Raw genomic sequence first — 16,592 nt, 5'->3', positions numbered from 1 at the left:
GATCACCACTTTATTTTAAGAATGTGACATGAAATAAATAATTCTCTACTATTATACTGACAGCTTTTATTTCTTTCATCACATTCCCAGTGGGTCAGAAGTTTACATACACTCAATTAGTATTTGGTAGCATTGCCTTTAAAATGTATAATTTGGGTCAAACATTTCGGGTAGCCCACACTAAGTTGGGTGAATTTTGGCCCATTCCTCCTGACAGAGCTGGTGTAACTGAGTCGAGTTTGTAGGCCTCTTTGCTTGCACACGCTTTTTCAGTTCTGCCCACACATTTTCTATAGGATTGAGGTCAAGGCTTTGTGATAGCCACTCCAATACCTTGACTTTGTTGTCCTTAAGCCATAAGTATGCTTGGGGTCATTGTCCATTTGGAAGACCCATTTGCATCCAAGCTTTAACTTCCTGACTGATGTCTTAAATGCTGCTTCAATATATCCACATCATTTTCCTTCCTCGTGATACCATCTATTGTGAAGTGCACCAGTCCCTCCTTCAGCAAAGCACCCTCACAACATGATGCTGCCACCCCCGTGCTTCACGGTTGGATGGTGTTCTTGGGCTTGCAAGCGTCCCCCTTTTCCCTCCAAACATAACGATGGTCATTATGGCCAAACAGTTCTATTTTTGTTTCATCAGACCAGAGGACATTTCTCCAAAAAGTACGATATTTGTCCACATGTGCAGTTGCAAACCATAGTCAGGATTTTTTATGGCGGTTTTGGAGCAGCGGCTTGTTCCTTGCTGAGCAGCCTTTCAGGTTATGTCGATATAGGACTCGCTTTACTGTGGATATAGATACTTTTGTACCTGTTTCCTCCAGCATCTTCACAAGGTCCTTTGCTGTTGTTCTGGGATTGATTTGCACTTTTCGCACCAAAGTACGTTCATCTCTAGGAGACAGAAAGCGTCTCCTTCCTGAGCGGTATGACGGCTGCGTGGTCTCATGGTGTTTATACTTGCGTACTATTGTTTGTACAGATGAACGTGGTACCTTCAGGCGTTTGGAAATTGCTCCCAAGGATGAACCAGACTTGTGGAGGTCAACAATTTCTTTCTGAAGTCTGATTTCATTTGATTTTCCCATGTCAAGCAAAGAGGCACTGAGTTTGAAGGTAGGCCTTGAAATACATCCACAGGTACACCTCTAATTGACTCAAATGATGTGAATTAGCCTATCAGAAGCCATGCCATAATTTTTGGGTATTTTCCAAGCTATTCCAAGCTAAGGCACAGTCAACTTAGTGTATGTAAACTTCTGACCCACTGGAATTGTGATAGAGTGAATTATAAGTGAAATAATCCGTCTGTAAACAATTGTTGGAAAAATTACTTGTGTCATGCACAACGTAGATGTCCTAACCGACTTGCCAAAACTACAGTTTGTTAACAAGAAATTTGTGGAGTGGTTGAAAAACACATTTTAATGACTCCAACCTATGTAAACTTCTGACCTCAACTGTAGATCACATCAGTAAGCTCTTTTTGTTTACAAAGCCCTGCTCTACAAACTTCTGACTTACCTAACGATTTGGTGCCTCTAGGGCATTTCAGATGGATGTTAGGGGACCTTTTTACTGAAGAATGTGTCTATTTTAATGTGCATATGAATGTGTAGTTTAATTTGTTTATTGTATTTTGATGTAGATTGTGTTGCTATACAGGGCTCATCTGGAAAAGAGACCTTGGTCTCAGCATTGACTCCCTGTCAAAATAAAGGATAAATAAAAATATTGAGAATGATTACTGAAAGATCTCTTAATAACTAAATATATTTGATTTTATTCAAATCCAATGTCAAACTTTATTTAAAGATGACTTCTAATGTTGCAATTTTTCAAATGCAATGTATTTTCCACATCACAATATGTTGAGAAATTTCATTGAAACAACACTGATTCAACCAGTTTATGCCCAGTGGGGAGGGATGCGGCTCCTGACACCATGAGCTCGAGAACTCAACCTCTACCTACTGTATAAGATGAAGACCATCCTCTTCCTTACCCAACTATGTTTACATACTCCTGCCATGGCCTGCCGCATATGAACACATGCCAAAAAACTGTTTCAAAGAAGAAGGAGAGCGTGAAAGAATGTGAGAGTGTGTTTGTCTGTGTGAGGGTGTCAGCGGGTGAGTTCTGTGTAGACTATGGCTGCAGTAATGGTAAACCAAGGCCTCTGACTAACCAGGAGGGAGGAAAGAGAGCTGAACAATAGCTGAGAAAAATGTCTGTTTTCTCTCTGGTCTCCATAGTAACTTCCAAAACAGGATACTTACTCAGATAATAAAACAAAGGGGAGGTACGGCAGCCAAGAATTCACCAGCAACATAATCTACAGCAAGTAAATAGGGGCCAGCCGACAGCCAGCTAGCGTTGAGTCTAAGGGCTGCCGCTGTGCAGGCAGTCAGCAGTTCCCCAAAACACGCCACTGGCAATTGGTGCCTGTTTGCATTTGAAGAGTGTGATATGACACTTGAGGGAGGTTGCGTCATCGCAATATAACGTCGGCCCAACTACATCCCTGATTCTATTAAAGCCCAAAATGTAGAAATTAAAAAGGGAGACTGCTAACCTGTTTGCTGACCAAGGATGACATTTGAAACCGTCCATCACTTTTTACTGCATCCCATCAAAATCACCACAGAACAGTGTCATTCAGAATTTCACACACAGAGTTTCTTGCAGGGTCTTTCTGACAATGTTATAGCCATTACACACTCAAACCACAGTTCAGTCATGGAGGTCAAATGAAATTAAACTGTTACAGTTATCTGAAAATCTGATCTCATTTATGTTTTAAGGTAGTGTTAATAACCAGAGTGATTAAAAAAACATTGCAAAATATAACAGTGTTCAGAACCTAAAAAGATTTGATAGTCTTTTACCCTGTTATGACATTGTTAGTCCTACTGCAGTGTTAATTGTGCCACTTTTTAAAATTTGATTTAGTCTAGTCTTAGTCACATTTTGGTCATTTGAATAAGGATTTAGTCGTTATTGTCAAAACGACAAAAACAGTGAGCCATTTTAGTCATCTAAATGCCCTTTAATTTTAGTCATCATATTTTGTATTGCCTCATTAACCTACAGTAAACATAAATCACTGACTTCTACAGTATGTTCAAACATACATAGCCTTGTCCTAACATGTTGTTTCTGCATTCCCAAAAGCAGGAATATAACAAACATATATAAGAATGATCTGGTCATGTAAATTCCTAATTCCCCCTACATAGATATTGCACATTACATACAGAATAACTAGACACACACAAATACAGATAGAGAGCTTGAGTAACACAATCACCAGATGGTGCCACAAAGTAATGGAAAAGTTATATGTGACTGGTTAGCTATGGGGAAGCAAGAGTCGCCTGCACAATGTGTATAATCAAGGCAGAGCATGGCCTGTCTGCCCACACACTTCACTTGCTCCCCAGCAGCTCACCAGCTGATGTTGGCTGTGGCGTATCGTTCCCACTGCCGATCAGAACTGCGATGTGCATGCTAATATTAATTGTGCTTATCACGGAAAAGCTCTCCATCTCTCCAAAAACTCTTATCCATTCCACTTAGTCAATTTTTGTCAACAGATATCCATCCAATTGGAGACATTCAAAATTCCGCATAAAGAAAATATGCGCATTTCCCCACCAATGGTATTTTAAATAAATAAATAAATAAATAAAAATAAATTACTACATTTCAAATTACAATACAATAACAAAAAACCGTGTAGTGATGTCCCAAAGAAACAAAATAATATTAAAGTAAAAAATAACTACACAATGATATCATTTTACTGATACATATAGATCCAACCATGTCAAAATAAGGATTTACGTCGGAATTTAAAATCGTAATTTAACTTCCTGTTTCCATCACAGCTGTCATGATTTTTGTTTTGTTTTATATTTAGTATGACTTATCTTTCATTAAAACTGTTGATGGAAACGTGGTTAAGAGATACCTTCTGTCGTCTCGTTTTAGTCAACTGAAATGAATTGTCAGTTATAGTCTAGTGAATTGCCACTGAAAAATAGGTGTTTGACGAATATTTTTGGTGACGAAATTAACACAGTCCTACTGACATAGCCTCAGGAGAAGCATGTTTTAATTTAAAGGCTTTCACATAACAGTGCAGCAATGGCGCCATCCCCCTCTTCGACACCTATGTCATTTTATGAAGAACAGTCCATTATTCACACACTCTACCATACAGACCAGGAGGAACCAGAGCCTGCACCAGAAAGTGCTTCATTGATGTCCTAATCTGGCTGTTATAACGCAACTCTCCTGCCAAGGTATACAGATGGGAGCATTATGATGCCAGTCAATCGTGCAGTCTTAACCCATGCATTTAGCGATATTTCGCGTCAATCCCTCCCCTCAATGAAATATTTCATCACTCACAGTGGGCCTGTAGCAATCAGAGGACCATCTTATGTGTCACCGCGGATTTATTACCACATCTCCCTTTGTCAATTCATGTTCAATGTCAGCAGAATTGAAATAGATTGTAAGACAGTGATTATGAAACCACATGCCTCCTCTCCCTGCTGAGTAACTGCGTGTCTGTCTGTCTTAATTAGCAGATAAAAGGCTATGGTATGGTTCTTACTTTTCTCAAAATACCAACAGTAATAGTTTTGAGTTATGACATTGTATTCAAACGCCACATGTTTTCAGTTTGAGAATAAACAAACATACATACTTCTGTGATATGAAAAAACGTTTATTTTCATAAAAAGTACATTTTAACAAATGTAAAAAAGTGCATAATGCATTCAAACTACAGCAAATGTACAGTACCAAAAATCACTGCATACTTAATGATAACAAAAAACAGTGGAGAAACCTATCGCTGTGATCTTTCTCAAATTGGTTTGACTTTATGCCTAAAAGAAACCTCATAAATCATTAGTGATATGAACACTCATCTATCGGTATGACACTATGTGAGTATGCGATGATCCTATGGTCTCTTCTGTTTCTCCCAAAGGTGCAATACATAAGATGTAACAGACGACAGACGCAAATAAATGATTCATATACAACATGAGAATCACGATTATGTCAAACAGCTTCAGTAGTGTCTATTTAGTGAGAACACCAGTAGATATAACTTTTGTGCTATCCCACATTTCAAAGAGCACTAACAATTTGGAATCAAAATCCAATCTTGGAAACCCTGATGGACATGTGAATGGGACAAGGAAGCGAATATTGATTAATTCTCTTCAAACCAAAGAAGTTTCAAAAAAGGAACACCAGGCTTCAGATTCCTGTTTGTTCACCTTGGTTAGAAAAAAAGAAAAGAAAAAAAAATGAAAAGAAATGCAGGACCACTGTTCTACTAAAAAGGAAGGGAAGTCTCGTCAGTGTCCCACTCCCATCATGTATCAACCCTACTATCCAAATCCTCTGCAATACTGGCAGCACCACACACACACACACACACACACACACACCTCTATGCCTCTGTTCTCACGGCTAAGGCACTAGTGTGTGTCCATAAATCAAACCTAAATGGAAGTGGACTAACAGCTCACACACTCATATAGCACTAATGACCTCCAGTTGCACTGTGTGCAGCATCAGACGCCAAGTGGCAACCTAGATGGGGTTAAGGGGCACCACACTGGACAACACACCCCACAACACAGGTTGGCATCCATTGTGAAAAGAGTCTAGATTGCCACACACATTTTAAAACGTAGTGCATATTACATGATGCACACACACCATAGGACAGCCCTGCTGTCCAGAGATGTTGGCCTGGCACCTGGGAAGCACATCCATCACTCTGTTCTCTACATCTAGTGTGCAGCAAGAAAGAAAAACAGCAACTAAATAAACCCTCACTCTGAAATGGAAGCAGCAAGGGTATAAACTGGGGAGAAACATTACAGAGCCATCTCTACAGTGGTCCAGAGGTCCAGAGGTCCTGTATACAGTATGTGCACAATCACATCAGCGTTTGCGTGGCACACCAAATACACACTTTTACACAGTATCATGGTAGACATTTTGACGTACAATGACAGAGGCAATGTTCAGCTAATTTAACACTTTCTTTGAGGTCAAGATTTTAGTGGTAAGTGGCTGTTTGGGTTATGCCCAATAGAACCAAAACCTTTTCAAAAACCAAAATAAAAAAACAGGCAACTGACACATTTCAATAAAATAGCATATGTACATACATACATACACAAACACAGCATAAGTGATTAAAACTGGAAGGACACTGGCTTGCAGTAAAACAGTGTCCGCACAGGAACTGGAGTCATTGGGAAGAACTAAGTCTCTGCTCTCCATATTAACAGACACGTACATACAGTATATTCTGTAACGTCAGACTACTGTACATACATATTTACATACAGTAAATGCGTCATGTGCTCTCATACGTGGGAGAAATGCATGTGCAATATGAACCTATTAAAAATGTATTTTTTCATAAATAGTTCACAGTAAACATTCTCATGCACAAACACACAAATACTGAACTTATAAAATCATTTCAAAAGCAAATATGACTGAAACATTGTAAAACAAACTGAAAAACGGAAGAAAAAAAATATATGGTAAAGTAGCTAGATGTTAAATTAACAATTGATATTATTTTCAATTATACACGAAGACAAGCTGAGTGGAATGAACGACATGGAACGTGAAATAGTGGTACAATTTTCAGGGGAGCAGTACTGAGACAGGGAGAGAAAGAACAAGGATGGAAGTGGATAGACATCATGGATCTCATGGCCTCATGCATAAGGAATGGTGTGACCCTCCAGAGTCCCACAGAGGAAAGATCAGAGAGAAGCCATCTCTGGAACCTAAAGAAGACTCCCAACTGCTCACAATTTTGATTCTGCAGCGCAACTCAGTTCAAAGACCAAGTCTCAGATGCAATAAAGGACATGATTACAGACAAGTATAAACAAGCAGCTACAGAGGGAGAGAAGTTGGATTTTATTTAACTAGTCAAGTCAGTTAAGAACAAATGTTTATTTTCAATGACGGCCTAGGAACAGTTGGTTAACTGCCTTGTTCAGGGGCGGAACAACATATTTTTACCTTGTCAGCTCTGGGATTCGATGAACGCTCTAACCACTAGGCTACCTGCCGCCCCTATGCTCAACTTATAAAACTGACAAAGAGCAGTTTGAATAAGATTAGCATTCAACGTAGCCAGAAGGAAAGCAAAATCGCAAGAGGTTTCTGATAGTGGACGCCGATCTCAGAAAGGACCTCTACAAAACACTGGTAAACCCAGGCCTAGACACAGGCTAATGGGAAGGGAGGGCAGTAAAGGAGCTGCAAGATGGCTTTCTCAGCCCCATTGCTATGTCATACGTTTTCCACTGTACTGTTGCTGAATCTCAGGTGAGGTTTGGCTGGTGAGTGTCTAGACATTGGAGGCTCAGCAGATTTAAGATTATAAACCAGACAACTATGGACTACCCTGCATACAACATACAGCCCGAAGAGATCTGATACGGCATGTGAGCCTCTCACCTGACAGGAGCAGGTCTGTAGAACTGCTTGAACAAAATGAAAAGCACCACATCACCGTGGCGTCAGAGGTAGAATGGTCCCAGAGGACTCCTGGAATTATATGTAGACGTTCTGCAACAGGTAAAGGTTGGAAGCTTGGAGGATATTATAGCATCAAGGAAGAAGGAATGACTTTAGTTACAGAAGTGGAATCATACTGCAGTACTTGCAGGGAGGGCTATGGTCTTTCTGTTTTTTATTATTTTGGGATCCGAATTGTTTGAAAATGATTTGTGACATCTATTTGGCTCATCCCAAAATTATTCAAATCCCCAAATACAAAGCAGGCTCAGAAGCAGAGGAAATGGATTCTATGCTTGTATAATTTACAATCACATTTCTAATATCACATCGTTAGTAAACAACCGACCACCTGGAACGGATAATCTGAAACAAAGAGGTGAAAAGAGGAAGAAAATGTTTCAGCATACCAACTCTCCAGGACCATTGTGATGTCACAGATTTGACCTATCACATGATAGTCATTGTCCTCCAAACAACATACTGCACATCAAATGAATGGTGCTTTGTGTTATGGCATGTTTATGGTCTCTGTAAGTGTCCTATTGCTTACTGTAAAAATGTTGACTGAAGCTAAGATAGATAAGCAGTGCTAAATACAGCATGGACAACCACGCCCTCTTCTCCCCTTTGTTTTCAGCACATGGTGAGAGAGAGAGCAAAATCACTATCATCTGATTATCAACTCTAAGACAGCAACTAAGTCAATCAACACAATTTGTACCATAAACCAATGGAAAAGCAAACAGAACATTGAATGATAAAGTCTATGTAATCTCCACTGCTTGTGGAAGTCAGGGTATATATATAGGATGGTGATGATAATGAGGAATATGGTGGTGATGATAATGATGAAGCTGTAATTCTGATCCCTGGACAGCTAGAAAGGCAAAGGACCAGGAATGAAAATAGCTTTTTGTAAGTCCTGATGGAGACCAGGTCTTCTGTACGAGGTTCATCTTCACACACACATTCATTGAGCTCCATGCAAAAACAGTCTAACCAAAATACCATCTGGATTATGGTATAATATTTGGATTGTTTCTTTTAACTTCAATATGATGTGGATTTTTATTTATATTATTCAAATGTTTATTTATATATGTATAATTCTATATACAAGACTATCCCTCTCCCCTCTCCAAAATCTGTTACCCTCTCCAGCTCAGAGTGGGGGATGGAGGGATGGGTGGAGGAGTGTCCCTCCATCCTTCCTGTCAGCTCCTGCCCCCCCCTGGCAGTGCTCTCTCTGGGCTGGTCTGGTCCCTCTGTGCTCTGGGATGAGTGGAGGTGAAGGTGGAGGTAGAGGAAGAGGTGGAGGTGGTGGGGCACTCCCATTCTCGGCCTGGCTCTGGGGAAAGAGAGCGGAGCAGGAGGGTGCCAGCGTCCGAGGAGCAGATGGAGCACAGGTCTTCAGAAGAGAAATTGAGGCTGCCCAGTTTGGCCAGTGAGTTAGAGCGTTTGAGGCTTGAGGGGACGGTGAGGCCGGCCAGCCGCATGCGGGTCTCGATCTCCTGAGCCCTCTGGCGCACCAGGCCGGGTTTGCCCCTCACACTGCGGATGCTGTCACTGCTAGAGCTACGTGTCAGTGTGGAGCCATGGGGGGAGGAGGTGGGCGTCAGACCCCCAGATCCCACTGCCCCCAGCAGGGCCTCATTAGGCAGAGGAACCACCAGCGGCTCTAGGCGTACTGAGCATGGTGTGGAGGACTTGGGGAAGTCTCCTGGGAAAGCTGAGAACCTCCCCTCCACAGGACTGGTGCCCTCTCTTGCCCCTGAGCTGGGAGTTTCTGGAAGCTCCAGGGGATGAAGCCCCTCTAGGGACAGACCTGACAGCCTCTCCAGCCTCTCTGCCCTCCGGCGGACCAGCCCTGACCTCTGTAGCTGCACTAGAGTCTCCTGCTGCTGGGCCACGCTGCAGGCCACCGCCGGCCTTTCCTTCTCCAAGCTCAGCAACTCTGAGACAAGGAGAGCCTCAGAGACCCCTAAAAGCTTCCCTTCCTCACCCTCAGATTCACCCTCCAGAATATCAGCCCTGTCCTCAGATGTCAGCGAGTAAAGGGAGTCCTGGGCATCAGGTAGAAGTGTAGAGGGTGGGGCAACACAGTTGGCACAGTCACACAGCAGGCTACAGGGGTGTAGCAGGCTGGGGGAACAGGGTGTGTCGGGGGAGGTGAGTGAGAGAAGGAACGTGGGACTGGGGACCTCCACAGAGACACTTAACCCCACACCCCTCCCCAGTGTGCTAAGGCAGAGATCGGCGTCCTGGGTCAGTATCTCCACTCCATGCCTGGGCTTGTCGTCAGATCGATAGAGGCCTGAAGGCTTGACTGTGTGAGCAGGTTTGGAAGGGGCAGTGTCCTAAACAGAGGGGAAACAATAAGTCAGAAACAAAGAATAACCATTACTCTTTATGAGTTCAGTTATCTATTTACCATGAGCTACTACATATGAATTGGTTGTATATTACAGAGACAGAAGACACCATAATGAAAACCGCTCCACACTTACATTGAGGCTGGACAGGGTATTAAAGTGGTTGTTATTGTTGGAGTTCTGGTTCAGGGTTACCAGGTCCAGCCCATTGCCCTCTTTCTCTCCCTCCTCTTCCTGAACCATCTCCACCTCTCCTTCACCATTCCCTCGTCTTGCACTCTCCCTTCTTCCTCCTGGCTGTGCTAGTGCCTCCATCTCAGCCTCCTCTTTCTGCGCCTCCTCCTCGTCCTCCTCCTCCACAGTGCTGAACTCCAGACGTAGGCGCAGCTCCTCCAGGGGCTCTGGTCCTCGGCAGCAAGTCTGGGCCGCTGTCCCCTCCCCAGCCTGACCAAAGTGGGTAAGGCCTTCTCGCCCCCCAAAGGCCTCGTCATCCAGCAGAGCATCCCGCTCCACGTCCTCTATCTCTATAAAGACCCGCTCCATGTCCAGGAGGGGCGGAGCGCGCACCGGCGTGGAGGGGTCACTGTCCAGGGCCGAGTCAGACAGCCTGCGAAAGTAGTAGTTGTTGTAAGCGGGGTCCACTTCCAGACTGATCATCCTGCAGGGGGATAGGGGATGTGCCACCCCCTTCTCCCCCAAAGCCTCCTCATAGCAGGAGGACATCACCGGTTCAGGGGTCTGATTACCTGGGTCCGACCTCCCACAGCACTGGGCCTGCTGGCCCTCAGGGAGGTCGCAGTCTGGGTCGGGACAATCGGGACGCCACAGCTTGTTGTGACGTTGCTTACTGGAAGTGGACAAAAGGGAGGTAAGGAGGAGCTTGGGAGGTATACTCAGATAATACACATAACATACAGAAAAATCTATAACCTAGGGCAGTATTTCAGTGCTTTGATCCCTTGCTGGGCTTCCTTAGTCGATCTGGGCTATGGTAATTACAGAGGGTGTAGTATGACTGTACCTGGCGTCCAGGATGCCTTCGTACTCAGCCAGCTGTCTCATGAAGCCTGCGTTGGGCCGTGTGATGCTTCTTTTCTGCTTGACAAAGTTGTAGGCCTTCTCCAGCGACCAACCATACTCCTTCATGGCGTAGGCAATAACGGTGGAGGCCGAGCGGCTGACGCCCATCTTACAGTGGACCAGACACTTGGAGTGGTTCTTCCTGGTAGGGTTAACGCAACATGAATGCAGAGTAGTTAGGAGAATCAGAGTAGAATCCTCTGCTAGTTCTGTCACACAGACAAAGATAATGACAGCCTTTGGGTTGCTAGTGGTAACCATCTTCAGCTCCCTTCTCTAGGATAACTTGGTCACAGACAGTGGCACACTGGCTCGTGTCACTTTAATTACATTCCAGTCAAGTCACTCACAGTTCTCTGGAAGCTACTATTACTGTACCTCAATTGAAAGCAGCAGAATTATACATTTACTATCATCGTGGTTCTGACTAAGAGCCACCTATCTATGTGTATGAATAAAAAGAGGATTACACAGGAGTGTGTAATAGTAAAAAATTGCTTGCTTTATCAGCTGTGTCTCTCGCTATCTCTGTCCTTCGGTCACTCTTATCTGTTTCAAGGCTAACAGGACTTACTTTGCTTTAACAATGAAGTTGTAAGTCTCGTTCCAGTGGGCCAGCAGGTCTGTAGTCTCCTCGTCATAGACCCGTATGTTCTGGTAGGAGAATGTTCCTGGGAAGAAGTTATCTATCTCCCTGGTGACGTTGAGGATATAGCCCACCCTGGTAAGGAGACGGTTATTGGATGAAGATAGACAGACAGATACTATCCCCATAACATCCTGACATATCATGACAACCTTTGAGTCTAATCAAATAAAATACAAGTCCACATGAGCCAATAAATAATACATTTTATGGAATAGAAATGTTTGGAAGCTGACAAAAGGCTCCATTTATTTACCCAGTGTCCTGAAGCTCCTCCAGATTGGAGGCATTCCATTCAGATCCCTGCAAACAAATGTGGAAAAATGTTAGTTAGACTGAACATATAGTTATGACATTTATAGCGATGGGCTGTCCAAATGTTGCTCTTCCAGGGTACTTTTCTGCTAGCAGTATGAGCCAAATATCATGGCTTCAGTAGGCCAAATCTCATTGAGACAAATAGATCCTATCTCAACCAATGAGAAGCTCTAAAATGTACTCGATCAATCAGATTAAGCAGAGTTTGAGTAGCTCGAATGCCAGTCTGCTTGTGCTGTCACTCGTCTTGTCACTCGTTGTCATGCCAATGACAACAACAGTGTTTGCAAGAACACAAACAGACATGGGAACAGGCCAGAGTTTGAGCATTGCCAAGCAGTTCTGGATGGGAAAATGTTGTCAGGTGACTAACCAAGTAGAGGTGATCAAAGATGAGTGTTGCCTTGTCCATCTGGCCCAGGATCAGCAGCATCTCGTTGTCGATGAACTCCTTGTACTGCATCAGGTTACAGCTCATATGCTGCTCCAGCTCTGTTCGGATCTGACGGGACAGCAGTCATAAACTCCCAACCACTTTATATTCTACCGTTTCGCCTTGTAATATTACTGATTATAAGGTTTCAAATATATAAATAATGTCAGACCGAAATAGCCTGAAGACTACACTCCAAGTCATTAAGACTGTAATAAAAATGTTTGTTTTTAATACTTCATCCCAAATGACACCCTATTCAGTGGTCCCTGGTCCAAGTAGTGCACTATAAAGAGATGGCACGCAGTTCATGTTCATGCCTCCCTTCCCCTCTGTTCACCTGTTTAGAGGTGACATTCTCCAGATCCTGGAACATCATGATGCTTCGGAGTTTGGCTTTGATAAGGCACTCGGTCCTCTCCCTCTCTGTGGGCCTGCATCAGCGGACACAAACAGAGGTTTCATCAGCACACTACTCTACTCTCAGTCAGAACCAGCAGCCCTTCAGGACCAGCACGTTTCATATACACTATATATACAAAAGTATGTGGACTCCACTTCAAATTAGTGGATTCGGCTATTTCAACCACATCTGTTACTGACAGATGTATAAAATCGAGCACATAGCCATGCAATCTCCATAGACAAACATTGGCAGTAGAATGGCCTTACTGAAGAGCTCAGTGACTTTCAATGTGGCACCGTCATAGGATGTCACCTTTCCAACATGTCAGTTTGTCAAATTCCTGCTAGAGCTTCCCCGGTCAACTGTAAGTGCTATTAATGTGAAGTGGAAGGTTTAGGAGCAACAACAGCTCAGCTGCGAAGTGGTAGGCCACACAAGCTCACAGAACAGGACCACAGAGTGCTGAGGTGCGTAAAAATCGTCTGTCCTCAGATGCAAACACTCACTTCCGAGTTCCAAACTGCCTCTGGAAGCAACATCAGCACAATAACTGTTTGTCTGGAGCTTCATGAAATGGGTTTCCATGGCTGAGCAGCCGCACACAAGCCTAAGATCACCATTTGCAATGCCAAGCATCGGCTGGAGTGGTGTAAAGCTCGCCATCATTGGACTCTGGAGCAGTAGAATTAGTGGATTTGGCTATTCTCTCACGCTTCACTATCTGCAGTCCAACGTATGAATCTTGGTTTGGCGGATGCCAGGAGCACGCTACCTGCCTCAATGCATAGTGCCCACTGTAAAGTTTGGTGTATGAATAATGGTCTGGGCTGTTTTCTTGGTTTGGGCTTGACCCCTTAGTTCCAGTGAAGGGAAATCTTAACAATTACATCGTATAGTGTCTGTGCTTCCAACTTTGTGGCGACAGTTAGCGGAAGGCCCTTTCCTGTTTCAGCATGACAATGCCCCTGTGCACAAAGCGAGGTCCATACAGAAATGCTTTGTCCAGAACGGTGTGGAAGAACTTGACTGGACTGCACAGAGCCCTGACCTCAACCCCATCGAACACCTTTGGGATGAATTGGACCGTCGACTGCGAGCCAAGCCTAATTGCTCAACATCAGTGCTTGACCTCAATAATGCCTGTGGCTGAATGGAAGCAAGTCCCCGCAGCAATGTTCCAACATCTCATGGAAAGCCTTCCCAGAAGAGTGGAGGCTGTTATGACAGCAAAGGGGGATCAACTCCATATTAATGCTAATGATTTTGGAATGAGATGTTTGATGAGCAGGTATAGTTATTTCATATTCATTGGCAATTTCTGTTGACTCACTTGTCAACAAACATGGTGGGGGAGTCAGGCCTCAAGGTCTCAAGGTCTCTCATGGCATTCCACTCATTGATGCAGCTCTGCTCCGAGGAGATGCAGCTCTCATAAAAGCCCATCCAGGTGAGGGCCATGCCCCCGGGGAAGTAGTTGTACCTGCGGGACACCTCACACACCTTGTGGAGGATCTGCAAAGCCGACCTGGGACAAGGGTTAGAAAGAGACGCGGGTCAATAGTGGGTCAATTCATCTTTAAATCAACCATCTTTGTTAATCTGGGAGAAAAGAGGTGCAGTATTTTCGACCTATACGTTTTGAATGTGTATTGAGCTGATTCACATGAATGAATGGCATGCATTTTAAACTGAGTATCTGTAAAGCACTTTGTGACAACTGCGGATGTAAAAAGAGCTTTATAAAAAACATTTGATTGATTTATTGTTGCATGCACCTGCATCTCTACCCCACTAGACAGCAAAGTGAGTCAGTATGGAAATGCCTCAACATTGTGTTCTGTTATGAAGTCAGCAGCCAATTCATTGATGTGGTATGGCTTCAATAACAACAATGTATTAGGCCGTCATTCCTACGGTTGTCTACTCACCACATGGCCTGTACAGACACAGGTTTGAAGACATGATTCCGGCTCACTGTGTTCACACTGAAACCCCTGAGGGAGACAAGACAGGCGATGACTCTCCCTGATCACACACTGATTAACACCCAGTAACCACTACTTCAACATAACTGGCTCTATCAAAATACAAGTCATTTTAGTACTTTAGGCTGTGTGAAAGGAGAATGTGATACCTGTAATAAGCTCAGTATCCTTTTCTGTACAGGTATTCAAGTTATTACAGTTTTAACCAAAACAGAGCTGTTTCTCCCCTGAATGGACAGCAGGGGGCTGGCTGTCTGACTGATGGGACAGATATAGAAGAGTTGTATCTCTATGGGGGACTCACTCACCCGTCTCCATCCAGATGGATCTTGGTGTCACTCCACAGAGGCAGCACCATGCCAACAGAGCAGCTTTTACTGGGAACAACACACACAGACACGTTCCCAGCAGATCAACACAACATCTGGTTTTACGTTCCAAAACAACTTTAAATGGAGATGCTGCTACAACAAGGGTCTAACATCTGCATCAAAGACGACCATAGCAAGTGAGCAGACATGCGAGTGGGCCCAGACCCATACACACCTGTCCTTGTTGCTGAAGTCTATTCCCAGCAGGATGTTCTCCTCTGTGTCCTGTCGTCCGCTGGTGTACACCACCACCATGTAACGCACTCTGTCTGACCAGGCACTCTCCAACCGCACCGCCTGTAGCAGAGGACACGACCGCTTCATCAACTCTTTCACACAAACAACTAGGCTGCTACATGTCCATCCACCTCTACCAACAAGTCAACCTGCTTAATACAAATTGACTCTGAACATTGATGGTAAACAGAGCCCGACCCTGGGAAAATGAGCCTAACACCCATACAGTCCAACCATTACACACACACACACACACATTCCAGTCCTCTAAAGTAATTTCTCTCAGTCAAAAACAGTTTGTAAATACATGGGAAGCATGATTCCAATGGAGTGTTTCAACATAGTGGTAGGTTTTATTTATTTCACCTTTATTTAACCAGGTAGGCTAGTTGAGAACAAGTTCTCATTTGCAACTGCGACCTGGCCAAGATAAAGCGTAGCAATTTGACACATACAACAGAGTTACACATGGAATAAACAAAACATACAGTCAATAATACAGTAGAACAAAAAAACTAAAAGTATATATACAGTGAGTGCAAATGAGGTAAGTTAAGCAAATAAATAGGCCATGGTGGCGAAGTAATTGCAATATAGCAATTAAACACTGGAATGGTAGATCGGCAGCAGATGAATGTGCAGGTAGAGATACTGGGGTGCAAAGGAGCTAAATAAATAAATACCAGTATGGGGATGAGGTAGGTAGATAGATGGGCTGTTTACAGATAGGCTAAGTACAGGTGCAGTGATCTATAAACTGCTCTGACAGCTGGTGCTTAAAGCTAGTGAGGGAGATGTGAGTCTCCAGCTTCAGAGATTTAGGTTAGGTAACAATCTAACAAACTCTTCATTTCACAGAAACCATGGAAACACTTGGTAATGCTCTCCTGCGCACGTTCAAACATGTTCTCATGAGCTAATAATTACAGTGAGTAAACGAGAGTCTTAAGTACACAATAAAAAGCATTCAGGCAGCTTGCCTATGTCATGGTGCCAGGTGGTTAGTCACTGCACGTGCGTGTGTCTCTTACCAGTTTGATTCGGTCCTCGAAGCGAAGAATGTTGATCATCACCTGCAGGTGCTGAGGTAAGTCTCCTGTTGAGAGAGGATAAAATAAAACATAAATACTAAAAGACAACCATGAC

General features: G+C 43.6%; 1 protein-coding gene across 3 annotated transcripts in view; it reads right to left on the bottom strand.

Annotated features, from left to right (window-relative positions):
• Positions 1-4,733: 4,733 nt before the first annotated feature.
• ssh1a (slingshot protein phosphatase 1a) overlaps positions 4,734-16,592 on the bottom strand; it is a 68,579-nt gene continuing 56,720 nt past the window's right edge. For 2 of the 3 annotated variants that reach the window (XM_020490111.2, XM_031829983.1), the window contains 12 exons: positions 16,478-16,542; positions 15,385-15,506; positions 15,147-15,215; positions 14,782-14,847; positions 14,184-14,378; positions 12,788-12,881; positions 12,388-12,516; positions 11,953-11,999; positions 11,625-11,771; positions 10,992-11,192; positions 10,106-10,817; positions 4,734-9,955 (listed from right to left, as the gene is read on the bottom strand). In XM_020490111.2, coding sequence (XP_020345700.1) covers positions 8,813-9,955; positions 10,106-10,817; positions 10,992-11,192; positions 11,625-11,771; positions 11,953-11,999; positions 12,388-12,516; positions 12,788-12,881; positions 14,184-14,378; positions 14,782-14,847; positions 15,147-15,215; positions 15,385-15,506; positions 16,478-16,542 — 2,990 coding nt within the window. In that variant the 3' untranslated portion in view covers positions 4,734-8,812. The remainder of the gene's footprint in view (positions 9,956-10,105; positions 10,818-10,991; positions 11,193-11,624; positions 11,772-11,952; positions 12,000-12,387; positions 12,517-12,787; positions 12,882-14,183; positions 14,379-14,781; positions 14,848-15,146; positions 15,216-15,384; positions 15,507-16,477; positions 16,543-16,592) is intronic. The other variant, XM_031829982.1, reaches the window with a different exon arrangement.

Source organism: Oncorhynchus kisutch, linkage group LG8 (genome assembly GCF_002021735.2).
Source record: "Oncorhynchus kisutch isolate 150728-3 linkage group LG8, Okis_V2, whole genome shotgun sequence".
NCBI classification, from domain to species: domain Eukaryota; kingdom Metazoa; phylum Chordata; class Actinopteri; order Salmoniformes; family Salmonidae; genus Oncorhynchus; species Oncorhynchus kisutch.
This window is presented reverse-complemented; position numbering and strand designations above follow the sequence as displayed.